Source organism: Pseudopipra pipra, chromosome 1, assembly GCF_036250125.1.
Source record: "Pseudopipra pipra isolate bDixPip1 chromosome 1, bDixPip1.hap1, whole genome shotgun sequence".
Taxonomy (NCBI): Eukaryota; Metazoa; Chordata; class Aves; order Passeriformes; family Pipridae; genus Pseudopipra; species Pseudopipra pipra.
This window is the reverse complement of record NC_087549.1, coordinates 59,474,825-59,502,160: the sequence shown is the minus strand read 5'-3', so window position 1 is coordinate 59,502,160 and position 27,336 is coordinate 59,474,825. Positions and strand designations below refer to the sequence as shown.

The 27,336-nt window shown below is 37.1% G+C and overlaps 1 protein-coding gene across 1 annotated transcript in view; it reads right to left on the bottom strand.

Moving 5' to 3' along the window:
- Window positions 1-27,336, bottom strand: part of ZNF407 (zinc finger protein 407) — a 335,031-nt gene that overhangs the window by 97,652 nt on the left and 210,043 nt on the right. Inside the window, 1 exon segment of the mRNA XM_064658176.1 lies at window positions 1,307-1,485. Within this exon segment, the coding sequence (XP_064514246.1) occupies window positions 1,307-1,485 (179 nt within the window).

Sequence of the window (27,336 nt, the reverse complement as noted above, 5' to 3'; positions counted from 1 at the left end):
AATGTGATCAGTTTTCTGACCTATTTTGAAATTGGTATTCCGCCAACTGGCATTTTGTTTGCACATCCAGATATTATCCACCATATGCTGACATGACATGATGATTGGTTCCAAAATGAAGTGGAATACTTGGCAAATAGAAATATATGGTACAAATAATACACTGTCTCTAGTCAGGAAAGCAAGCAGTCATTTTGAAAAGACGGAGAGGTTTTAAAATAACTAGTTTGTACACGCTGCACAGAACTGAACGAAAGCTCTTCACGTTGTGTTTTCTATGGGTATGAGGGTTTCAAAAACTGAGATCAATTCCTTACAGAAGAAGATTAAAATCTGACACAGGAATACTAATAGTAGTAATTCAGTGGAAGATTAATTTGCATCTCAGGAAGAATTTGGCCCACATAGCTTCTTCCTCCTCTGGATTCCCCAACTCCTTCTTCTCACCATCTGTTCTTTTTTCCCACTGCTCTGACTTGTCTTCCCACCCAGTGATGTCTAAGTTATCTGCTTCTCCCGAGTTAAGATCACATTTCATTCAAGCTGCAGCCTAATTTTGTATTATTTCTTCTAAGCTCCCGCCATTGAACTCTTATTTTTCTCCTAACTGTATGTTTCCATTAAACTTCTGCCTTCTACTCAGAACTGTAGAACCTGTAAAAAAACCCAAACCAATGAAAAACCTCGTTCCTAAACAGAAAACACTCCAATTTTCTTCTTTGAATTCCTTTTTCCAAAGCAATAGTTTTGTTTTGCATTCCTCCAGTGACTTCTGTGTGTGCTCTCTAATGCAATGCCTGAAAACATATATCTAAGTTATTGATTGATCTCTGCTGTTCTATCTTTAATGCCAAACACTGTCTACTTTTTTGTAATAAAATCTAAGAATGTTTAAAGTACATTAATTTGTCACTGTATTTCCTGTGGAATTTTGTTTTTCTGTTCTTGGGGGAACAGTGTGACTAGAGGGACTTAATACAAATGTTAAAAAAATATTTTTTTATAAAAGTTCAACTACATTTCAAAAGGAAGCATCTAAATAGCATGCACTTCTGATGTTTATTTATTGAACTGCAAGCTTTGCTTGTGAAACATGAATGGATTTCAGTGCTTAATACATAACCTTCAACCCTAGTGAAAACTTGAAGAGGATTAAGCCCATTTTAAATCCTGTTCTTCTTCAGAATAAATGATAATAACAGAATAAATGATAATAACATAACTTCTCATTTTCTTATTACAATCATTTAAACATGCACATATAGAAAAGACAAGAATTTGTAAGCAAAGAGAGGAATGACCTTACCAGCATGCAAGTATGCCAGATCAGGATTTTCAATGTCTGGGTGTAGTTCTTTCAAGTGGTTACGAAACTCCACAGGGATATTGGTTCCATAGTCACATTTAGGACAGTTATACATTTTTACTCCTTCATGCTTTCCTGTATGCAAGATGTGTTTACGGATATTTTCTGCACAGTTAGACCTAAAAAGCAATGAAAAAAAAGAAAAACATAGTATAATTTATTTCCTACTAGTGGTTCAAATAAAAGCTAGTGTTATAACAGAAAATCAGTTCTTAATAGTCATTCTTCATTATCTGCACAATATTTGCATCCTCTTGCATAAATATTGTCCTTTTCATGAAAGCTCCCAAAATTGTTTCAGGTTAACTGAACATTACATCTGAACCAGAAGTACTAAAAAATGTTTGATTTTTTTACATTTACAAAAGTCTTAAAATTTCTATTTTTCTCATGGTAGTCAGGGATGAAATTAAACAAAAGTCTTTAACTTAGCAAAACTGAAATACACAAATGCCTATAACAGTCCCAACAGAGCTCACATGAACCTTTCCTACACAATTCCTAGATTCCACAGGAGTTGCTGTGAATGATTTTTCTAAGTATGTTCCACCAACCCTCATGTCACGCTATGAACTCTTCCTAGGAAAAAGAATTGAGTTGTTCAAGTTTATATCTCTTTGAAAATACACATGGATTCTGATACATCTTAAATACAGTTTTTGTGAAAGCAGTGGAGTTTTCATGCATAGAAGTCAGAATACGTAGACAATTAGTTTAATGCATTTCAAAGAAATATTTCTAATGATATTTCTAAAAAAAAGGGAATAGAAAAAGATTTCACATTTCTTTTCTTCATGAAGAGATCCATATGGGAGTAATTTTTAATTTCCAGTCTTTAAAATGTTGCAGTCTCATTACAAAATTATTTTGCATTAGAATTTCCTACTTATTCAAACTTTGTGATGAATCCTATATAAAATATAACGCTGCTTCATTTATTTCGATCAGAAATAGCCATTATATTTATTCTTTAATCAAAAGAATGGCCTGTATATGCATGCCATTGTTTTGGAGTTTTATTTATTTTTTTTTTAGACTTTCTTAGTACCATATACTATTATTATTGCCAAACTAAGAACAATAATTCAGTTTAACTAAAAAAAGTACAAACACTCATGTGAACTACATAAATGCATAATACTTCACAAATATTCAAATGAGACAAGTGTAGTGTTTTGGGCTGATTAAACTGATTGTTTATCTGTCACTATTAGCAATACCACAGTAACAGGCAACTAAAAAAAGGACCCCCAAAATAAACTGGAAGTAGCAGCTTGAAGTTCTGCTGGAGCGCTTGTCTCTCCCTCGGAAATGGTCATAGTAAAGTTGGTATCTGCCTTACGGTGCTGCCAAAGCTCACCCTCTGTCATGTCCATCTGCTATATACTGGTATAATGATCAGACTCCTGAGAATGTCAGAGAAGACACTTATCACTGAAAAATATAGAAAATATTGGTCCTCAGCATCTTTAAGGATTCAGCCCTAAAAAAATTACAATGCTCATAAATGTTGTTAAAATGAAATATGTATTTAAAAAAAGGAAAAAAAAAGGATAGTGTACACTGCAATGAAAGCAGAAGACAACCTGGTAACCTTCTATCATGGGTTATACTTTAAAGGGCAGTAGATTAAAGCAGAGCATATGAATCTGAAATAAAATATCAGTGTTCAAGTCTCATACTATGTTAAGGGAGGATATAAAAGTTTTTACTTTGAAATATTTCTGTGAAACATATAAAGGATCTGTTGAAACCTATGTAAGAGTTTTGAAGAAAACCCAGCCTGTTCAAGTCATAAAAGGCCGGTTCTATCTCCTTTGATTTGGAATTTGCTCCAATCACTTTAAACAGAGAAATCCCAAAGTCTCTTTTATTCAGTCATCAGTAAAAATCTGTGACTAAACACACCAACATACTGATATAAAAATTTTAAACCCATGTTTTTCCATGTGGCAAAGTCAGAAAGGTTTAATCAGAAATAAGGAATTTGAGATCACAAGGCATTACAAATGCCCCCTCATATTAGGTTGCAAGGCAGCAGTTGCAATCATAAAGTAAACCATGAAGGTAACAACTGGCAAATTCAAGCACTTTTGAAGCCAAGTAATACCTTTAAATATGACATGACAAAAGTACTGCATATAAAATGTTTTTTAATTATTCAGTGTGCTTTGAATGTCTGTTTTATTAGAAGTCTTCTTGAGCCCATGTACTGTACAAGTATGTTATTATATGTTTGACACAAAACACCTCCACCAACACTGTTTAAGTGTGTAGTTACATCACTTCATCTCATAAGAGTAAACACAGAAGTCTGTGATTTTAAACAGTACTGTATTTTCATTAAAGCTATTCATGATAAGCATCTAACTAAAACATTATAGTGTTGAAATAGTGATGTTAGTTCAGCATTTGACAGGCCTTGTATTATAAGATTCACTTCCAGGTGTTTATAAACTTTGAAATACAAATTTCCTTTGTTCTGAAATTTGGAAGTTAAAGCCCAGCCCAAAAGAAATCGTTTGAGAAAAGTCCTTCTGTTTTTTGAGTTCCAGTCTAAATTACAACCACAAACAAATAAAAGCAGCTTTTAGGAGACTAGTCTGTATTTCAGTAAGGCTAAACCAGAGGTCTCCAAGTTAAATTACTATTATCACTGCTTAATGTAAGCACACTTTCATCCTCATAATCCATTTTGAAAATCAAATGTATATATTTCTGTCAATTTGTCCATGCTCTGCAATAACAGGAAGGGAACTTATTAGAGAGACTTAATTAGTCTAAAGCTATAGTCGATGGGTTTATATTCAATTCTGATGCAGAGAAACACAACAAAAAGGTTCCATTTATTTCATGTCTTGCAGTAAGTCTTCTTATTAGATGTGAAAAAAGGTTTGAGATTCGATGCAAACCCCACAACAATTCTATTAAAGGGAAGAGGGAGGCCTGTATAGTTTTCAGTGTCCTGTCAGTGCTATGCATGGTGAAAGAGGAGATGGAACTAAGGTACATTGCAGATGAACAGGAAATATGAGGAGCTGAAAATCTCAGCCCATACTTCCTATGCAACAAGCCTGTATGACTTAATCCATCACAGACTGATATACCGGTAAGGGCATAGGCCTACTTTCCCCTGCACACATCCAGGAGAGCTCCCACATTTCTGTAAAGGACAACACTGTGAAATAAGGGAGACAGATGGCAAGCTTCTCCTGAGAAGCTACTGCTTAAGCTACTGCTTAAGACGAACAGAAAACCTCTTTTGGATGAAGATAAAAAAGGGCTTTTATCTCTAATGTTCATTGCACAGTGATGTGTTCACATTGCTGTTCTAATTGCACATTTCATGTTGCCATTAGAAATCCATTCCTACCAACCAGTTACCTCTCTGTCTTTTGCTGCTCTCAATACATTAAAGGTTGCTGTATATTCAAATATAAACTGGAAATGTCTTATTGATTGTAAAATGGTACATAAGTCAGAGAATCACAAAATGGTTAAGGTTCTATGGGACCTCTGGAGGTTGTCTGATCCAACCCCTCTGCTCAAGAAGGACCACCCAGGGCCAGTTGCCCAGGACCATTTTCAGGCATCTTCTGAATGCCTCTAGGGATATCTTCCAGGCATCTTCTGAATGTCTCTAGGGATATCTTCCAGGCTCCCTGGGCTACCTGTGCCAGTGGTCCATCACCCTCACTGTGGTATAGTGTTTCTTGGTTTTCAGACAGAATAATTCCTATCATTCTGTTTCTGTCCACTGCCTCTTGCCCTGTCACTAGGCACCACTGAAAAAGAGAGTCTGGCTTCCTCTTCTTTACACCCTCCCTTCAGATATTTGTGTACATTAATGACATCCCCTAAGTCCTATCTCCAGGCTGACCAGTCCCAGCTCTCTCAGTCTCTCCTTATTTGAGATGCTCCAATGCCTTCATCATCTTAGTGCCCCTTTGCTGGACTCTCTCTACTATGTCCATGTCTCTCTTGTACTAGGGAGCCCAAAACTGGAGCAGCACTCCAGGTGTTGTCTTGCCCATGTTGACCAAAGGGAAAGGGTCACCCCCCCTGGCTGCAATTCTCGAAATGCAGCAGCAGGTATTATAACAGTGAATAATAGCTTCCAATTGACAACTCCAGTGGCACTAGCACAATAAGCCTCACGGTTTTTCCACAACAGGGCCTAAAGCAAACTTCCTTACTCCAAGGATGAGAACAAAACAATTTATTTGAGGTTTCAGTGGTGACTGTGCTTGCACAGGTATCATCCACAGAGTGACAAGGAAGCCTAATGCCACATGCATCCAAACCATTGCCTGCTTTTTAGCAGCATTGGTTCACTTTGCTGGGAGGGTGGAATAAAGTGGAAGGTTAGGAGCTGCATAAAATGGCCAGACACTATGTCAACATGAGAAGCTGTTACCATTGTTTAATGTGTCGTCCCTCTCCTACCCTTATATATATGAATCAGTTAAGGCATCGTGCCAAGAGCAAGAAAAAGAGTGTCTGGTCTACAGAACACTGGTAAATTCAGGCTTCTGGTAAACGAGACAAAAGTTCTCACAACTCCCTTTTGCCCATCAAAGTAGTATAACTGACATTTTCTCAGTTGCATTTGGGAAGATATAGTGTGGCACTGACCAGACTCACTGTAAACAGCAGCACTGTTCAGGGTTCTGGGATGGCAGAGCACAGATGTGCACTTTGCAGGAGGCAGAGGTGGGAGTTCAAAGTCAGCAGCAGGAAAACATGGGTGGAACGATGAGTCTTGGAGCAAATCTGTGCCAGGTGGGGAATTGTCAGCCTGAAGGTCCCCATAGTAAGTGCTGTCTCTGGTTATTATTCCCCTACCATCTCTTCCTTCTCTCCCATCTTGCAGGGCTAAGCCAGCCAGTCTCACTAGAAAGCAGTACAAGCTGTACGAGGGTAGGGATTTGGGCATCCCTTCCCGCTGCAGAGGGGCTCTGCATTCCCCTCAGCCAGCAGCACTGGTTTAAGCAGCCTGTGTAAACAGCTCAGTTTAGTAGCTAACTGCAGAGCAGTGGCTGCCCAATACCAGAGCTATTTGCCATCCTCATCTTTTACATGGCATTTTGGATAAAAATCATAAAATAAGAGAAATTCACAAAACATCTGTTAATTCTAAATTTGCCCATGCAGAATAGAAACGCTTCTATATTTCTGAGGGTTCTCTCCATGAGAATACGTTAGCATTGTATTCAACAGCTAAATGAAATATAGCAGGAAGTAACCCATTTTTATTATTTTTTTCCTATTTACTAATAAGAAACTGAAATTAGAGCACTCTTCCATTATGCATTGCCTGACATTATCAGAAAGATGCTTACTGCAAGACATGGAAATGGAAGGTTTCAGAGGTGCAAATGAGGCAAAATGTTAATTATCTAGTCCACTAAGTTTTAAAAAATTTAGCACCTTGTAGGGCTCTTATTTGCACGAAATAAACCTTTTTCAAAAGGTCTTCTCTAGGACATTAGGTACAAACATCATCTTCCTGCAGAGAAATGCATGTAATGTAAAGGACTTATGGCAGCTCCATGGACGTCACAGTTTATAACAGAAAAGCAAACACAGTGATATGACTGACTGATTTAAAAGATTTCTACTTTTTCCTTGTTCGTCAGTATGAATCAAGTTCACTCTCATATCAAGAGCACTCTGAAGGTCTTCTGCACAGTTTATAACCTGCTATGCAACCTGCAAGAAGTACACAGCAATTGCAGTATTTTGATTGAAAAGCAGCGAAGTCTCCAGATACTTTCTTCCAGAAATAAAAGGAGTTATGACGAAAGCAAACTTCTCAATGAAGCAACACATATCATTGTAGATTCTTAACCTCAGTTATTCACCAAAAGTTTGCAGGTATTTCTTTCACAGAAAATGCCATCTAACTTGGAAAACTGTCTTTAAATCAAAACTGTAATAACGTAATTATACTAAAAAAGGAGAGCCATAGATTTTTAGAAATGCAAAGTCATACAGAACATTCAGCTTGACCTCATGAACAGCACAGTTCATAAAATGTTTTCCCAGTGATTCTTTCCTCAAACCGTTAACTCTTTCTGGTACTAAAACATGGTTTTCAGAGACACATCGAAATCTGATGGAAAGCAACAAGGAATCCTTTGAAATCTTATGCAAATTAATCTACAGCTGATCACTCTCACTTTTACAAACTGTCATATTTCTCACCCTCCTGCATCCAGCTAACAGTGTTACATGTCCAACACACTTTGCTCAGCTGTAGAATCTCCTGATATCTGGACTCTAACAGATGAGCTACAGAGACCCAGTTCCTTATAATTTACTTCCAGGAATCATCAGATTCTTCCTAAACTCTTTTCAGTTGTAAAGATTGCTTTAAGCTTTGAATACTAGATTTTGCGCCAGTGCTGAATACATGGATGTCATGACTTTCCATGTGCTCAGCGTCCTCCAGTTGGAGCCAGGAGTTCTGGAGCTCTTGGATCCTCCTCGAAGCACCACATGCTCAAGTACACTCCTTTAAATGCAGAGACCTTTCAGGTTGTTTTCAGAATTACTGCTTTCCAAAATACAACCCTTCTAGCCTGCCTTTGTTTCTTGCTGTCATTAAATTCTATGAAAACTAGCATTCAGTAGGGTAGTGGTAAACAACCTAATGGGCAATACTTTCTTTACAGGAAAGAAACAAATACCTCAACCTGTGGTAATTGCATTATACAAACAGGCTTATTCAATCAAAACGTTCAAAATGACAGTCACTCTGCCCAACTTCTACTAAGCAAAAATTCAGACACACAAGCCAAACAAAAAAATCTACCCAGCATACTCAAGATTTAGCAATATTTCTGAATTTAAAATAAACTTATTGCCAGTTAATGCAAGCTAGCTACATTACAGTACATAATCTGTATGTACCACTGGCACTCAGTTCAGATCACAAGCTTAAAAATTAAAGTATCAGCTTACCTCTTCAGTGCAACAGGTCAGTAGAGTATTGCACAAGAAATAATAAAAAAATAGCAAAAAATATATTGTGTAATGTGTTGAAACTAACATTATAAAATGGGAGTGATTATTATACATTAAAACACATACATAACAGATATATGTGGATGTATGTACAAGAAATGCAGTACATTTTCTCAGCCTTCTCACTACTAACACGCACCTGGGTTACTTTTTCCTTGCTCTTCTCCTTTCAAAGTAAAAACTTTACCTTTTATTTAGGTTTTAAATGACTTGGGGAACAATCACATGGATACAAGTGCTAGCTCTCTGCAACAGACCTCAATTATCAAGTGACTTACAATACTATTGCCAGAATTAGCAGCATATGGCTCCATGGGAACTCAGAAGGTCAACTACAACGTACCCAGTGCCAGCTTAGTTTTGCCTGTGTCACTGCTGGCAAACATCTCCCTGTGCTGCTCCTGAAGACCTCTGGTGGAGAGTGGCAATGAGTTGCTGGGGAAAAGCAACGTCTTTGCCACCACAGCTGTTTCTGCATCGAACATTTGCTCACAGCTGATGCTTTTCAACTATACCAAGATAAGATGACTGAAGTACCCACCCACAGTGTCATAAAAATGCATGCCTGACAATCTGGTGGCCACACGTATTGCCATGTTTTCATGTACTTGCATGTATTGCCACTCAGAAAATATGTAGTAGCCCATAAAAGAGAGTACACTACATTTACATGCTTTAATGAGATTTTATAATGCAGTCAGTTTCACAAAGAAAATAATAAAAATGTATTTGGGATTTATTCTCATAGTGTTATAGCAACACCCAGGGATAATAATCGTAATGTTTTCTGCTTTTCTACATTTTTAGCTTACATTTTTTTCTGTAATGATCTATTTGTTATGACATACAGTATGTGTGACAGATGTCCAATGCTGGCTGCTAAAAAGTAGCAGAGCCCTGTAGGGAAGCAGCAAAAACTTGTGCGTCAGCACTGAAAATGATGGAAGATTGATAATTACTGCTTGTGTCTGAGCTCCATTCAGCAGACTAGCATGCCCAAATTGTAATTTGGCCACAGCTCCACTTTTCTATTTACAATGTATTGGAATGAAAATTCCCAATTTCAAATAATTGATCATTACAACTACATCTGATACAAGGAGTAGATTACAATAGCCAAAGTGCACACTTTTAAAGGCAAATTCAAGATAACTGGAAATTCTGAAGGGAAATAAGTGATGTACTGCAGTCTTGTTTACCTCTGAGGAATCTGTAAAGCCACTTACAACCCTGCACAGTGAAGAACTACTAAAGTATAAACCCAGTGCTGGCATCTAGATCTACGCATGAATTTTCAATCAGAGTATTTTTCTTAAAAACAAACACAAAAATTAAATCCAGAATCAAAACCAAAACAAATAAAAAACTCCAAAACCAAACGCCAAAACAACAACAACAAAAACCTAAAAAAAAGAGAACAAAACCAAAGAACCCACTTTAGTTCACAACAGACTTCACAATTTAAAGAAAATCTGATTTTTGCAGAAAAAAAATTCTCTGATTCCAAGGAAGTAAGGTTTCCTGCCTTAAATACTTCCATTAATTCTACTTTCTACAGGAAGAGAATGAAATAAAGAAGACACATAGACAGAAACCTGCAAATTGTGTCAAAGCTACTAGAGACTTGGGGAGAACAGGAAACGTGCCTCAGCTTTCCACCTGTGCTGTGGTCCTCACTGACCCCAGAGGTGCTGTGCAGAGCTGAGCTGCTCAGCTTCTGAGTAGCTCTTCAGAGAGGACCTCAGTTTCTCCTTTAACTAAATAGAGAAGAAAAAAAGCAAAACAAACAAACAAAAAAGGGCAATCTTCCATAGGACTGATCTGCTGCTGAAAACTCTCTGCAACATTTGCTAGAACTCCTGGCTTCTGCGTTGCTGCAGGCAGAGTGGGCTCTGTAATGGCCTGGCTCAAGGGCCCTCTGGATCTGTATGCCTGCAGCGTGAGGGATGCAGAGGTCTGCTGTGCACAGTGCACTGCTGCACTGTGTCAGCCAAGGTTTAAGTGGCAGAAATAGCAGGTGGAGTTCATCTATTTCACGGTAACTGAGAATAATCACTCCATTGTTCATGGGCTTCCTCCCTCCCCCTTTCCTTTCTTCTTGGAGCAGATGGCATAAAAGAGAAGTTGGTCTGAGAAACAGCATATCTGTAGTGGTGTAAGGATGGAGACTGTGCTTTAAGTATCATAGGCCCTGATTTAACAAGGTATTTACGCATTTGTGCAGCTTAAGTACAAGCAGCCTCCATCATTGACTTCAAAAGAATGACTCACAAGGTTAAATTTATGTACATCATCAAATACCTTGCTGAAATAAGGCCATGGAAAACATCCACTTTTTTAAAAAGCTAGAATGAATTTAATTGAAGACACGCATTTCCTTTCAACATCAGTTTTTTCCCTATTGTACTTCTTTTAATGACCACATAAAGTAACTGAACAATTCTGTAGACTCTGTTTGTATATCCGCAGGAACACACAAAGTATTTTCACAGACACAGAAGTGCAGATGGAGCCTAGGAAAGGGTGTGGAATCTATCGACTGCACAAGATGAAACTGGATTCCTAATGTTCCCGGAGTTAGAAATGATAGCAACAGACCCTAAAGGCTGCCTGTCAATCTTAGATGCAGATGGTACTTCTTCCAACTGGCCTCCGTGTCAGTTCCTTCAGCCATTTTAGTGACAACACGGTTCCCTAGAGGGTAGATCCTGTTGCTTTGCAGCCTGGATTCATACCCAGGGCACTGTGGTCTGTACGATCTCTGCTCAAAGTAGGTTTTTTTAATGCTAATACACTGCCTCTCCTTGCCCTATCCCAGTCCCAACCCCCCATGCAAAAAGAGATGGTCGTTTTCTTCCTCATTTCAAATGTTCTAATTTATCAAAAGAATCATCAATAATTGTATGAAGGATTCACTTTTGTTATGCATGCCAAAAGTAGATATAAAATCCCTGCTAATAAAATTTACAGATGACGCTGTAATTGGCAGCATGATTAATATTGATGACACTGTCATCATACAGAACAGTTTCAGAAGCCAGGCCTGTTCAATCAAAACACATACACATACAATTACATATTAGGTTTTGCTACCTTTGCACAATGCATGCAAGTAACTATGAGAATGCAAGAATGCTATGAAAAGCTGTGACACTGAAAATTATTTAGGGATTAGTGGACCATTGGTTTAATGTAAGCTTCTAGCATGATGCTATAAGCGAAAACGTCTCATGCCAACTTTAGACAAGCAAGGAAGTAGCAAGCAATATAATGTTCTCCTTATGACACCGGAGAAACTAATTCTAGAATATCTACTTCCTGCATTACTGCCTACATTTAAACAAACAGCCACAAAGTGATTATAAATAGAAATAGAAGTTAAGTGGGGGAAAACTCCAAAACACTTAATAAATACCCCTTCTGTTTTGCTTATTGCCTTTGAGCTTGGGGCATGAGTAAGTTAACACGGAGTAAAGGTGTGATTAAGGGACAAGTTAACTTAGAGAATTCCTATACAAAACCAAAAGCAATTACTACAATTATAGTCAAATTCAACAGAGAAATAAAGCACAATTTCTTCAGCAATTAATCTTTCACACAAGGGGAGCAGGTTTTGCAACTTTGGATATTTTCAGATCAAACCTGAATGTGTTTCTAGATGACAAAATTCAGTCAGATGCAAGAGGCTCAGTACAGAGCCAACTGGAAAAAAAACACCTACCTATGCAGTTTGTTTTAGGTAGAAGGTCACACTCGCTGAGCTTAAGGCTTTTTCTGGGCTCAAAGTCTATAAGAAGTACAGTTTAAGTCTGAAAAATGTCATTATGAGGTCAGCCACTTATTGTGCTTCCATGATGTCATGGAAATTTGTTCAGTCTGCAAATTAAAATATATTCTTCCTGGCTGTCAATACCGCAAAATCATCTTAGATTCTGAAAGTCAAATTTGGGTCTTTAGTTGGAGGTATGATTGATGATCTGATCTAAAATGTGTGTTGAAAGTATATATCAGAGAAACATCATTCCCTTCAGATTATGTCCTCATAATGCTATTGTCTGCACAAATGCAAGTAAATGCAGCATTTGGCTCTGCACTTTGAGCTTACTTCACAGGCATCATTCACACCAGGTGAACTGAATTTAAGAGTAGGGAGCAAGCAAAACTTGATTTTTTTTCCTTCAAGAGTACATTTGACTATAAGGATGCTCTGCTGCTCAGGAAGAAACTGCAGTTTTCATGTAGCTAGACTTTGACTGGAGACATACACATCAAGATCAATGTGCTGTGTACTTCACCACAAGATACTGAAATGAAATGAAAGCACTAAACTATGTATTTGACTTACCCAGCACACCTATAAGTAGAGTAAAATGTATAAGGTAGTTTCTAGCACTTCTACTTCAGACTATTCAAAGTTACAGATAAGCTGTCTTGTAAAAGTATTAGCTTAAAACTGGCCCACCCAGAACAGATACACTATTACTGTTCTTTCAACTATAAAAAACTGTGCCTAAATATTAGACACATGATTTTAACTAGATGAGAAATCAGGGCAACACTATAAATTGAGAAGAATAGGAACTGCTTAAATGGTATTAATTCAAAAACTGATCTAGTACCCAAGAAGAAAAAATTCAACCACCAGGGAAAAAGCCTTCTGGATGCCGATGACATTCTGTCATATTGAGAAAATTTTATAGACTAACGCCAAAAAATTATCCTATAATCATGTATTCAAAGGTTCTGTCTTAAAGAAAAAAACCACAACCACGTAAAAATAAACCTCACCACATTACATGAAAATAAACTACTTCCATAGATAGTGTTATGGACCTGTCTTTTTTCCCACAGAGGGTTAACATAAGAAGAGGGAAAAAATGGTAAAATATGAAACTTGTTCTTTGGCTTCATCTTTCACATTCCCATATCATACTACAGCAGAAACTAATGAACTTGCTCATCTTCGAAAGCCCTTTTGCATGCTTCTTCCTTCACCTTAACTCTGATCCTCGCGGATCTTGCCTTATGTGTGTGCCAATTTTACTGGTATAAAATGTGCACTTTTATTAGTTGTGTTCTGATGATTTCTACTGAGAGATACTTAAAGCTTATACAAGTCAAAAACTATTTTATCACTTCTGAAGAAAACTAATAGGGCAGAGCCACTGAATGGTAAGAAAGACCACTGAATTTATTTAATAATGCATGTCCATTTCACAAAAATGGCCTGTGTAATCCTTTTAAAAATAATAACCTGTTCATTTCAGACCTTGCACAATGCTTCTCTTTGTCCCTTGTAAGTCTCTCAAATGTCTTATTTTAAAGGAATATATAGTACTCCTGGAAGACATTTTCCCATTTCTATTCTCTTCAACTCCTGTGAGCCCTTGTTCTGTGTGATAAGGCAATCTCCTTCGGGATCTGAGCTGTGTAGTTTCGCACCACGAGTGACAAGGACTCAACTTGAATAACTGCTGTGCGCAGGTTGTAATTATGTCAGCTGGAGTGTTGAACAAGGGGACTGATTAATGTGAGCCCCAGCCCAGGCACAGTCCCTATCAAAACCTTCGTGCAGGCCAGCAGTGGGGATGGGTTAAAGCAGAAAGACAAAACATGCTGTATCGTCCATGATAGATGAATTGCTCCAACAGTCTTCAGGCAGATGTTCCAGGACAGTATAATATACAATTACTCTGCCTTATCACCTTCCCAGGGACAATAAAGCTTCCTCCTTCTATAGCTCATGTGAGTGAAGGCAAAATTAGTTTTACTTTTACAACACTGACTCACTTATCATGTTGCCTTGATTGTGCTTTTACAGCTAAAGAAAACACATGTTCCACTCTTAAACTAAAAAAACCAACCAAACGAACAAAAAAGCACCACCAAAAACCCTCTGCATTCTTCACCTTTTAAATAAAACCAAACTATTCCTTTGAATCTATTTTGCATCATAGTAACACAGTCCTTAAAGAGCTAATTCAGTTTGCGATTCTAGGGAACATAACTAACTTTAGAACAACTGTACCTATTCATAAGCTGAATGTTATATTCGTATATGAAATTACATTAGTGAATCAAGTCAGAATGCATAGACAATAAAAAATACATAGGTTTGATACAAAAGATGCCTATGTGAATAACATGCCTTTAGTGACTGTTTTAACTAAGCACTCACTCTAAAAATGCCACAATACTCTCGTAGAACAATTCTCTGAGAAGTCATTAACTCATATACCTCTTTAAAGGCCACAAGAGGTTACTGGATAACTATTATAAATAATCCAAGTACTTTTCAAAAAAGTAAACAGAAATTAAGTAAATAATAAAAATTTAGGAAGACAACTATATGTATTTGTTTCCTTTTTGTTATCAGATTGATGCAGTAGTCTATATGTTTCAGGGCCATTTCCAAGAGTTTACAGAACAGAAGCTTGCTAACATGAGGTGAATAGCAAGAGAAGAATATAGCTCATAATATCCTGAAATCCTTCCTTTCTAGATACTGGATAGTTACAGATAAAGAAGCTGGGCTTTAAGGAAGAGACTTGAGTCTAAATAGTTCTACTTGCACTCCAAGATGCATTGCTTTCAGTACTGCCCCTTCTTCAGCTATATAACAATGACATGATCTCAAAAAACAAAACAAAAATAATGCACCCAGAAGTGCATTTAGGGAGACACTTATTTGAAGGTCAGGTTTAAAAACAAAACCACACTAAAAGAGTCAAGGCTGATTTTAATAGCACTTAAGACTGCACACATATTTGAAAAATTCTACTTATAAGCATTTAATTCTCATGAAAGGTATTGGATGACTAGTCCATAAATGAGAGATGAGATTTTCTAAGGAGACGATGGGAATTAGGCACTGACATTACACTTCAATGGAATGCAGGCACTCAGCTTCTAAAACCTTCTTTGAGGTTTTAGCCACTACACAGTATCACAATCCTGGCAACAGTAAGGTTTCACCACAGTAGTACAGGCTTTCCTACACTCTGGTGAAATGTCCTATGTTTATAAAGCAAAAAGTAGCTCCAAAAAAGATGGTATGTTCCCCCTGCACAGCACATTGACCTTAGAGGGTGGCATGACGGAATGTTACACCATTCGCTGCACGGAGAAACAACAGAAAAAATGGTCTTGGCCTTGGAAAAATTACAATCCAAGTATTGAGAAGGATATGATAATCAGAAAACAGGCAAAAAGAGTAGTGATAGGTGTGGGAGACAGGGTATGAGTAAAACAGAATAGAAATAAGCTTCTGTCTAGATGCACTGTTGGGCATGGCAGTACTAGAGGGCAACCTAGTCTGTCCTCTATAACCATTCAAATTCCCAATACAATTAGTGGACACAAGAAAGAATTAATATAGGTATCGATATTTGCTTCAATTACGCGTCTACTTTGTCCAAAGAAAGTGTAGATTGCCAATATGAAACATCAGGAGCTCTGCTCTGGATAATGAAACACTGCTGCCCCTAACTTTCTGGAAATTGAGGCACTATTGTAGGAAGTAAAACTCCCGAGTTTTAGGCTGCCTTTATCTCGAGGAAGACTAATTCTGTTCTCCTCTATCCCAGGAAAGTATTACCTGGCATGAAATATCCTGTATCATCCCATTCTTCTTGAAACTCTGTCATTAGACAGCCAGGAATTGCCAGGAACCAAAAGCAGATCTAATCCCTCCTTTCAGAATTATTCTTCTGTTTTTAGCTATGTTCCAAACAAACCTTTCCTAGAGAATCCAAACAATACGCTTCCAAAGCCCTGTTCTGTGCACTTTCAGCTGAGAATCCTAAACAATAACTAGAATGAAGTTGCAGACCGCACTGCCATTATTAACTAAATGAATCTTGACTCGTCTAAGATTCAGGCCTCTAACACATACCCAAGAATACAGGAATAGGGAGGGTCCTGTTTGCCTAAGAAGTGGACAAAAAGTCTTGAGGAAAAGATACCCATTTCCCCAGAACAGGGACTTCTGAGCATGCCTCAGTGATTTCATTCAGTTGTGTAAGAACTTGCAAACTCATTAGAGAGGAGAATAAAAAAAAAAAAAAACAACAGAAAATCCAAAAGAAGTAGATGCTTTTGCATTTATATCTTTTGGCATGATTTAAGGAGATCAGGATCCTCTCTGCAAATCTGGGGTACTTGATCCCACAATTTACTTGCCTAGTTGAACTTTTTTTACTGTTCAGGATACAAAGTCTTGTGGAAGGTGCTACCAACTTCCCAGCTTTCCATTTCTCTCCTATGAAGCAAGTACTTCATGACTGGCAGAGAATCATTGTTTCACTGAGGACATGGAGCTGATGTGATTAACATCAGTGGGGCCAGGACTTTATCCACTGTCTTTGTTTTTGATTTATAGTATCAACCCCATGAGAGTACACACTATCCAGCCAGTGAGAGCTGACTCCCAACTGAGCTATGGAACAGAGATGTTTAGATGGAGAGAGGCTTAGTTATAATCCTTTCTGTTACAGTACTCCTGCCATGCTACTGGTGAACTGAAACTAAAAATGGGCACTTCAGAGCAGGAAAAGAAAATAAAGATTCTCCTGATGTTATGTTGTAGACTTCTGAGGGAAAAGAGATCCAAACAAAAGAGGAAGCCAAGAGCAGATGCGAGTGGACAAGAACTCAGGTAAAACAAACAAATGCTGCATTTGCCTTTTAGAATACAGTTCTGCAATCTAGTGCACTAACAGAGCTATCCATTACCCAATACTGTATACTTATCCCTCACTTTGCACAACCACCAGGAAACACACAGCCATTCCCAAAAGCTGCACTTGCCAGCCTTGTTTCGGCTGATTGCCTGACTTGATGTTACTGCATTTAAACACACTGGATAGGACACAGTTGCTTTGCCCTCACAAGGGCTCAGATTTAGGACTTTCCTCTGTAGTCTGACACAGACTTGAAAAAATCTGGTACAAATTCCTTTATCTTTGAAAAATTTCTTCTACATGAAAGTATTTTTACTACTCTTCAAAATGACTATATTTCAGCATACAAAAATCAATCAGCTAAATACTATATGACTGTGCTATAATTTATTAGTGCTGATCAAAATCTTAAAGACTAGTAATTAAAATTCAAATTAAAATGTGTTGAAAGTCACATTTAGTCACCTAAATGAAGAGGTTGAATTTCAAATAGGTACAGAGCCACTGGACACCATGTGAGATGATAATTCGTGGATGCTCAGTATCACTAACAACATGTAAAAGAACTTGGCATTTTTTCAAACTTTGCTTCTTTTTCTCAAGTAAACACATCTGTCTAGACCTATGAATATGTCAGTTCATCAGTGAATGACTTATAGAAAACAGAAAAAGTGCCAAAGGAAGCATTTGTGAATAATATCTCCATAGTGGGAAGCTTCTTCTTATTCACTGACTGAGAAATGTCAGTGGTCTCAATCTCTTGGGTAAAAATCTCTTCCAAATAATCTCTTTGATGAAGATTAATACAGATATTTGGGTGTGTTCTCTTTATCCTTAAAAAATGCCTTTAAATTTTACCTTTAAAAAGGACCTATCCTGACAACTTGCAACAAACTTGATTTGGGACTCAAAACATTGATACATCAGCATTGTACCAACTGAAGCATGAAATCATCCTATGGGTTCCTGCCCTGTTCACTAAATCTCTCAATACAGTAACAGCAGCTCCCGAACAATGTCCCTTCAAGATAATCCCTTTCAAGAAAACGTGGCTGTGCTGGGTGGTGAGGCTGAATTTTAAGAGAGAAGAACACATGACAGCTGAATTTTGACTGCCTGTTCCTCACTGTTGCTCCTTTCTTTGCCCACCTCTTTCAGGAAACGTGAACTTAAATTATCTCAGCAATTACTACAGGCTGTCAGTTTTCACTGAAACTGGCCAGCAGCTTAAAAAGTTATTAAAGAAACAGACAAAAGATGAGTGGATGGGCTGGCACAGCTCTTTGCATAAGTTAGGGACATCAGCCTAAAAAACAATCGATGTCAACTTATTTATAAAAACTGCCTTTTTGAATTACAGATAAATCTTTTTTTCCCGAAACAAAGACAAATTACTAATGGCTTTTTATATGTAAAAATATCTATAGCAGATATCTCAAAAATTTGCTAATGGAAATGGCTCTCTGTATTTTACCAAGAGTTTGTTAACAAAAAGATGTAGGAAATACCACATTTTTCTAATGAAACATCATCAAAACTTAAGAACTGATTTTAATAATCACAATACCTTCTAAAACTTCAAAATTATTTGAAGTATTGTTTGCCCTGTATATTGTACATGCAAAATTTCAACAGAAATGTTTTGAGGAAGCTCATTATGAGATGGCATTCCATGTGGGATTTCTAGCAGAACAAATTATGTCCTAGACTGCAGTTGTTAGAGAGAATCCATAATCATCTTGAACAAAGACTGAAGGAGCATGCATGGAAGTTACAAATATAAAACAATAAATACCATATTTTAAGGAGTACTAGTAATATCACAATGAACCCAGAGGATGATGTTCAGGCAGTTTATGACATCGCTAGAACCACTTGATGTATTTAGAGGATTATAACACAAAAAATTTTACAGTACTATGAACTGCACAGTATCTAGTTTTGTGTGTTTTAAATGATAACATTACTAAAAATACAAAATGATAGCAATGCTGAAGAACATCAAAAGAATAATTATTAAAAAGTACATATATATGTATATGGACCTACATTCTAGGAACCACAGTAAAATGTGCAGTTTGCCTAAGTGGAAGGAAAGCCAAACTAGGACTAGACTAGAGGTCAGCTAGCCTGAGGTCAGAGCAACCTGTAGCTGTGCTACCAGCCCTGGGAGCACCAGGGAGATCTGGGCTAGCTTTGAGAGTCAAAAGTCACTTTGCAACCTCCTCTTTACTTTAGGAAGGATAACCAATTTGTTGTCAGGCTATAAACAGAAGCACCTATTCATTATCCCTCCCGTTCCCACTACATTCCTATTTCAGTGCATTTACAGAAGGAGGTGGGTAAACATCAAGGAATGTGTCCACTCCAGTCCTCTGACCCATGGGAGTGAGAAAAAGGAGAATAGTGTTGCATCAGCTTGTTTCTCATGGCACACTATATCTCAGCATTCTAACTTGTGAGGGGAAGATGAGGAGTGCTGTACAGACCTCATCTGTAGACATAAAATGAGAAGAAATTGCTTTGACCCAAGGAATCCAAGAATGCAGAAGAACCTTTTTCATATATATATTTCTCCCCTTAATTATTTTTTTCCATTATTAAAAGAACACATTTTAAAAGACATTAAAAGACAAAATTCAGGTACATACAATATGCAACAGGTTAAAGACAAACGCCAAACAAACAACCCAAATATAAAAGACAAATTTAATGAAAACTACTAAACACCACTTTTAACTTTTTCAATAGCCAGAAAGGAAACTAGAAACTAAAATGCTAACTGACCACCACATGCCACGAGGGAGTATCTTTGAGATTTTTTTAAAATGGTGTTAAAAAAAAAAGAGAGAGAAGAAATTGTAACACCAGAGCAGCACTCTGTTGCTTGTAATAATAAAACTGAGGGCTTTATATGCTGGCTTATATAAAGCAAGTCCCTAAGAAGTCTCAGCTGTATTTTCAGACCAATCTACAGCTGTTATTCAGACCTAAACAGGCCTAGCAAAACCACAAAGACCATCCCAATCACAGATAAAAGAGCTGTAACAAGCAACTTAATAAGTTACTTGGACAACAGGCTCCTCTCCAGATTGTCTCATGACTTATGAGAATAAAGCACAGTACCATAACAGCAGAGACTGCAAAATGGTTTCAGGGAAGGTGAGCTGTTGTATACTGAATGGCCTGTCTTCCCTACGCCACATTTTCCTATGGAGAAGGCATCACCTCCCAGCAGCTCAGGAAAAAGCAACATGCAAACCTTGAGACAAGCTCTCTTTGTTACTGGCCAACATTAAGCAGCAGCTTTGAACCCATGGGTTATGAAGCAACATCCTGGGAACTCTGAACTCCCAAATCTCTGATACATCTCTCTGCAAAGCAAAGAGCTGAGGTTCTCAGAGATGAGCTTTCAGCCCACATGGGTTCCCCATCACAATGGGGAGATGGTGGCCAGGAGCACCAGCCTTCCAAATCTCAGGTGCTGATTCTGCCCTAGAGCCTCAGTCTCGCCATATTGTATTGTGGCCCCTGGAAAACACCCTCTAGCCACACTGCGGAGGTGCAGGCCTGGTGCATCAAACCCACACTTCCACTACACAAGTAGGGAACCTTGTGGTGATAGCAGAGGCTTTAGCATCTGTGTTTCCAAAGTGCCCCGACATACTGTGCCAGAAGAATTTGGGCAGAAGCTGGTACAGAGACAAGGACAACTCTGCTGGAATGTGCAAGCAATTTTATTTAGCTTCAGTAAAACAGGAGTTTCTAACAAATATTTATTTGGAAAACTGCTCACAATTTCTAATGCATTCAAAGTATCTAAGTAACGAGTTTTTCTCAAACACAAAAGCTCTTTCTTTTCTCTTCTTTCTTCCTTCTTTCACTCTCTATTCAGCAATTTTTTTCTCTCTCTCATTTTCATCAACCTTTAAATGGAAAAAACCTTTCCCTTTCTCTCCCTCACAGTAGACTACACTGCTTTCTGGAACTCCAGAACAGAATTTTCCTTCTGTCCCTTCCCCAGACTTTAATCTGTTTTGTATGTCACATATGAAGGAGGAAGAGGGAAGGTTGTCACAAAGACAGCATTAATATAGAAACTTTTTTTATATGATAGTAGCCGTATAGCCTGGAGAGTAAACCCCATACAACACAACAGGCTCGTGTCTATCAATTTCATTTTGGATGTCTGTAACACCACCAAAATATTTTCAGATTGCTAACTAGCTGCCAGGTACTTAGCTGGTAGTTAGCAATAATAATAATTCCTTGCAGATTTTACCACCCCCAAAGATAGCTTTGGCCCTTTTATAATGACTGTATTGGGGATTAAGGAATGGTAAAGGAAATAAACAAATCTATTTATTTTTTCTCTGCTAGCAGGCAAGAGCAAAGAAAACATATATAGTTTATTTAGCCTTTTTTAAAACATGTTTTACCTAAAAGGATCACTATGATGCCAATGACTATTTTTAGAACAAACTAGTCTAACAAATGAAAGTTTATTTTTAGATATAAACCAAGATCTTCACTGTCCTTTTGTTGTAGAAGCACTGTAAGAACAGGAAATTACAAGTCTTTTTTGCTACTTCAAGCTGTATTAAGACCATAGCCTTGCCATTCATCTTGAGGTTAGTACTAAGACTTTATTTAATATCAAAATACAACTTACTAAAGATTGTTTTAGTTTGAAATAAATGATCGTGTTCCAGACTGATAAACATTCATTAACTATATATTAGAAATAAATAAAATGTATTTATGATAAGATATTTACACTTCTTAAGAAAGAGGAATAGATAAGACAGCGATGATTACATATGATAGGAAAAAAGAAGTGTGAGGACAGCGAGAAGATAAAATGTGATAAAAAGAAGACATTAGTTACATTAATCTGTCCACTGCATGAATTGGCCTTATCCATATTTCCTAGACACCAAATACTTCAGGTTCTGGGTTAAGTGTGTTGCACACTGATTAAAAAAAAAAGAGCATCAGTACAGCAGGGAAGAGGTTGCATAAGAAGAATAGTTTAGGGACTAAGCCCAAATTGAACAGCAAGGGGAAGACAGCATTGAAAGAAATCAGCTTGATAATGTTTTTGCAGAACTTAACCCAAAGAGTGAACAAACTTGCAGAGCATTGAGATACAATCATGACAGGCCATAACAGAGAGATGGTGTCAGAAGCTGAAACTAGATAGTAATTTTTACATTGATATCAAAACGGCTGCATGTCCCAGTAGCATTAAACTCAGCAGTCACCCCTGAGATTTAGCAGAGCACTGAGGCTTAAAAGATCACTTAAACGTTGTTCTTCAAAGGACTCAATCCAAAATGAGCCTAGAATAGTATTATCAATGCTTGCAATTGCATCACCCGTTTAAAGGTACTTGGGCAGATCCTTAAAGTCCCAAATCTGATGGTTCAGTGTTACCATGAGAATCACAGATCCATTGCACTAAAAAGGCAATTTTTAATTCCCCTTATTTAGAGTGGATTGGGGAAAAACCCCAATCATCAGGAATAAATTAATAAATAAATAGAAAGAAAAAAAATCAACAAAAGAGGCTCGAGTAATCAGTGCTCATGGAATTATTCATGGATTTCCTTAACTTAAGGAGTAAGTATTATTCATTAAAAGTAATAGAAGTCCATACTACCCTTCTACCAAGTAGAGTGCATTTACTTTGCTATCAATTACAAATATGGAGTGCAAAGGACATCACAAAATGATTCTGGTATTGCATACTGTGCCAAAGCCTCTTAACATGGCAACTACACTGTGGACCATAGTCACCATTCTACATATGCCAATGCATATGTGTGTGCACATACATATATGCCTTTATTAGAGAAACAATTGTTTCCTAGTAAGCATACACTCTCTTAAGCAGACTATGCAGTGACACTGGACAGGGACAGCTCTGAGAGAGGGAGTTTGAGCTCTTTTATACACTGCCACCAACACCCTTCGCAAAACTGCAGAGACAGGATTTCTCAGTCAGTGCAGACAGTACACACATCTCCAAGCAAGGGTCATATCATTAATTGTGAGCTCTCTGGTTCTGTGAGTTTGAATTACATCTGGTCAAGTTGGTTTACCTGATAGCTGCTCTGTATTGTGCACTATTACAACATTGCATATTTTCATCCTGAGTTTACCATATAAACTATTTGCTATAACTGAGGTGATGATAAAATGTTTTATTACGCCACAGAAACATCATAAAGAGAATAACTCTAACCATTGTTTTGTATGCCATGTATTCACTAGAATAAATAAAGTGTTTTTGCAATTATATCTAAATTTTATTACAAATTATTTTTTATGTACTTAAATGCTACAGCGTATTTTATTCCAGATTAACAGAAATATTTCCAAATATTTTATCTGAATGTTTATTAAAAACTAAGGAGTGAATAATATTCTGAGGAGTTTGCATCTGGGAACTATGACCATGCACTGACAGAATGTCTTTCTAAACTTCTATCTTCATTTGTTTATAAGTCTGCTAGCACAAGGCACTGGATATCCTCAACTCATGCTGCTAAACACAACAGAAGCTGAAGTGCTTCCTGAAGGCCCAGTTTGTTCTATTACATACATGCATTATTTTCCTTAGCAACTTTGTATTCATACAAAGTATATGCACTTTTTATTTTAACCATTCTGCCTTTGTGATATATATAAAAAAGTGATTTTCCACAGTGCAGTGGTGGTTGCCACCTGGAATCCTCATCAGCCTACACAGTTTTATAACTAGTTATTTCTTATATATGCACGTTAAATTTCACTGGTTACAAAGAGCATATTAATGCTAATATTGTAATGGTAAATTTTTTCATCATTTTATGTAGAATTTGCCTTAACAGCCTTTCAGTTTTGCTATGAATTAGTACATATGGTAGTACATGAAGTACATACCTCGTCTGTAAAGTAGTCCCTAGTTATCCTTGATATAACTAAGGAATAGTGCCTAGCTGATGCAATCATATCTATACGTTATTGAATTCAACGAAATAAACAGAGAGAAAACATTTACTTTGCACATTCTTATGACTTAGGTGCAAATCCTGGAGTGTATTATAAACTGGTCTTTACAACCTATGAACAGATACTATAAGTCAGAGGGAAATAGGAACTCCCTAGGGATGCTGTCCAAAAAAAGAAAAGTAGCCCCTGTGGAGTCACTCCCCCTAAGTCATGCTGCTGCTGCTGCTGAAAATATGCAATGAATCCTTCTGCAGTTGGAATTTCAGATGTCATATTCCCTTACAGAATGTTGTCTAATTATTTTATTATGCATAATAAATGTAAAATATTTATTTTAGCTTACATAATTATATTAAAAATGTATGCTATTTATTCACAGTCTTGTAAGACATCCTTCACAAGTCATATACCTTATAGAAAGGAATGAATGCTGTTTTGCTGGCCTGGCTGTCTGTTTTCTATACCTTCTTATCTATGTCTGAGCAACTACCCTGGATATTGCCCTCCATTCCTTTGCTTCCCCTCACAGTCATGGGTCTTCTGTGCAAAACAGACCGTACAGTGCAATCCCAGAGAAATTAAAGTCATTTTGTTTAATTACAGCAGAGGGATGGCACAAAGCACATTAACATTATACCTGTCCCACACTCTCATGGTCAAAGTTGTAGCAATACTCCCTCTGCATCACAAAACTATGCCAGTGCTCCTCCCGAGGCCTGTATTTCAACAAACTTGACTATGTGAGTAAAGCAGGGTTCTGACTTTCGCATGCCCCCACCATGTAATTCAGATCCATTTTACAATGAAACATCCCCCTCACACACACCATGAACATAAATTGCCTGAGAAGCTGTGATAGTTACACAGAAAGTCAGGACGAGTAGGAGTTAAATTTGAAGCTTTACATATGACTAAAATGAGACTTCCCATTCATAATTTAGACCCAGGCACAAAACCAGTCAAGTCTTTGAAAATGCTGTATATCTGCATCTCTCATTGACATCATCAAACTTAGGGGAGTTTTGCACTTCTGCAATCAGGTCAAATTCAGCTACCTAAATATGTTGCAGGTTTAGAAAGTTTGGCCACAGACTATTCAATCAACAGATTTAGAAATCTGTTTACAGGTGCCGCTCATTTTTGGGAGGTTATACAGCTCCTCATTACTTACTGTGTCCACTGTCAAATGTAAACAGTATTGTCAGTATAACTGTAGGATCGTGTCATCTGAAAAGTTCAGACACATAACACATTTTTTTTTTTTAAATTACTAAGAATTATAAAATAAGCATTGCATATGTAATGGTGGTGCAGGGTCCTGTGAGACCAATTGTGTATTATAAAATTAAGTTGAACATTAATTAAGAGTGAATGAATATTTTTGTATGACAAAGCACACTGACTTAAGAATGGAGAGACATGCTGTGTGATTTGAAAAAGTAAACGCAAAGGAAAATTGTGCATATTTTTAATTAAATAGGGAAAACCTAGGTTGAAAACACAAACGTGAAAAAAATATAACCGAAACATTTAAGGAGCAAATTTTTGTATTTATGAATACATGTATTATATTTTTGTTCCTTCAAAAGAAATTAGATTTTATAACCTAGACTGAAAATATAATTTTAAATTATACTTTTTACTTGAAGTCGCATACTACTGTATAGAACCGCAGATGTTCATTTCTTTGTTATCAATATACAAAAAAAATTAGACAAAAATAAGTATCAAGTGGTCACAGTACAAACTCTAGAGATGAAAGGTAACATTTTTTCAAGAGTATTAAACTATAGCCATAAGCATAGATTATAAAAGCAAAAAAATAAATAAAGTGAGCAAAATCTCTCATTTTTTTGGGGAATATGCATACTATAGTAAATATATAATTTGTGAGCTAAAAATGCTAGGTTAATTTATTAATCACTTCAGAAAACCACAGCCTTTCATGTCTTTTTCTAGTAAAGAAGAGAATTTCTCATTACATGTGTTATATAGGGAATAAATTCCATTTTCTGTTCCATGCAGCCATAATCACTTTTCCCCACAGTATCTTACAGCCTATTTGCCTTCAGTTTATAAAGTTTATAACAGTTCCTAAATTTAGATTAGTTTCTTCTAATAGCCCTTTTTCTGTACTTCTAGCCAGGGTTAGCTAGCCTTTCACTCACTAAACTGGTAAGAGTTTTTGCAGGATGATTATTCACAATTTCAGGCTGACGAAATGAAAAGCTTGAAATCAAGAATCTCCAAGAACAGTCTGAGCACCGATGAGCTTGACAGGAATAATTAAAATACTCTGTATTTAGACATTGTTTTAATTCAAGTGTCTCAAACTACAGAATAGAGACATAACTTCATCTATCAGTGAAAGGTGGCTTTATGGTAGCACTAACAATACTCTCCTCCATATCCCAACACAAAAAGAGGAATACTCACCTTGCTAAAACTGTAAGAGTCTGCAGTTGCCAAGCAACACTAAACAGCAACATCTGAAATAGTCTGGATGAACTTACAGTGCAAGGTCTGAGCTGAAAGCACCACAAGACCTCAACCACTAGACAAGGGGATGAATTTTATCACTAGGTCAGCAGATTTTAAAATCTTCATTTAATATTTTTTGTGACATTTGCAAGACTACACAGTATCTGCTGAACTGGTGCAAACAATATTATTTACAGCATTGCTAATTCCTTTCCACTGAAACAGATAGTACTGGGTAAGTTGATCAGGAGGCAACATATGATTCCCTTAAAATTGTATTTTAAAACAAAGAGACATTTGGATAGAGAGAAAAATACGTATACTTGTATACAGCCAACAAGGCTGGCTAATATCCCAAGACTGTGGAAACTGGCAGGCACAAGCAGGACTGCTGAGCTAATAAATACAGCAACTCCTCTATGGGTTACTCTGCAGCTACACAGAGTGCCTCACTGCCTCTATGAGCTTGCAGCAGCACAGCTATGATTCCTGCATCCCTGCCAGATGTTTTTCAGCTGAGCTCAGAACAAATTTCCTGCATAATCAAAGCTTCATCAGCTGGTATCTGTAGAGATCAACCTCTGAAGATTAGGTCAAAATTGGCCTGAGAAGGATGGAAACTAACATCCTATTGCCATGAAACATTTATTTTTCAATAATAAAGAGGCAGAGCATACTCAGATATTTCTTGTTAATCCTGACAAATTAAATTATGTTTGCATCTTCTCTAACAACCTCCAGTATAAAAAATACTACTAAAAAACTTGTTATTTCTTGGAATTT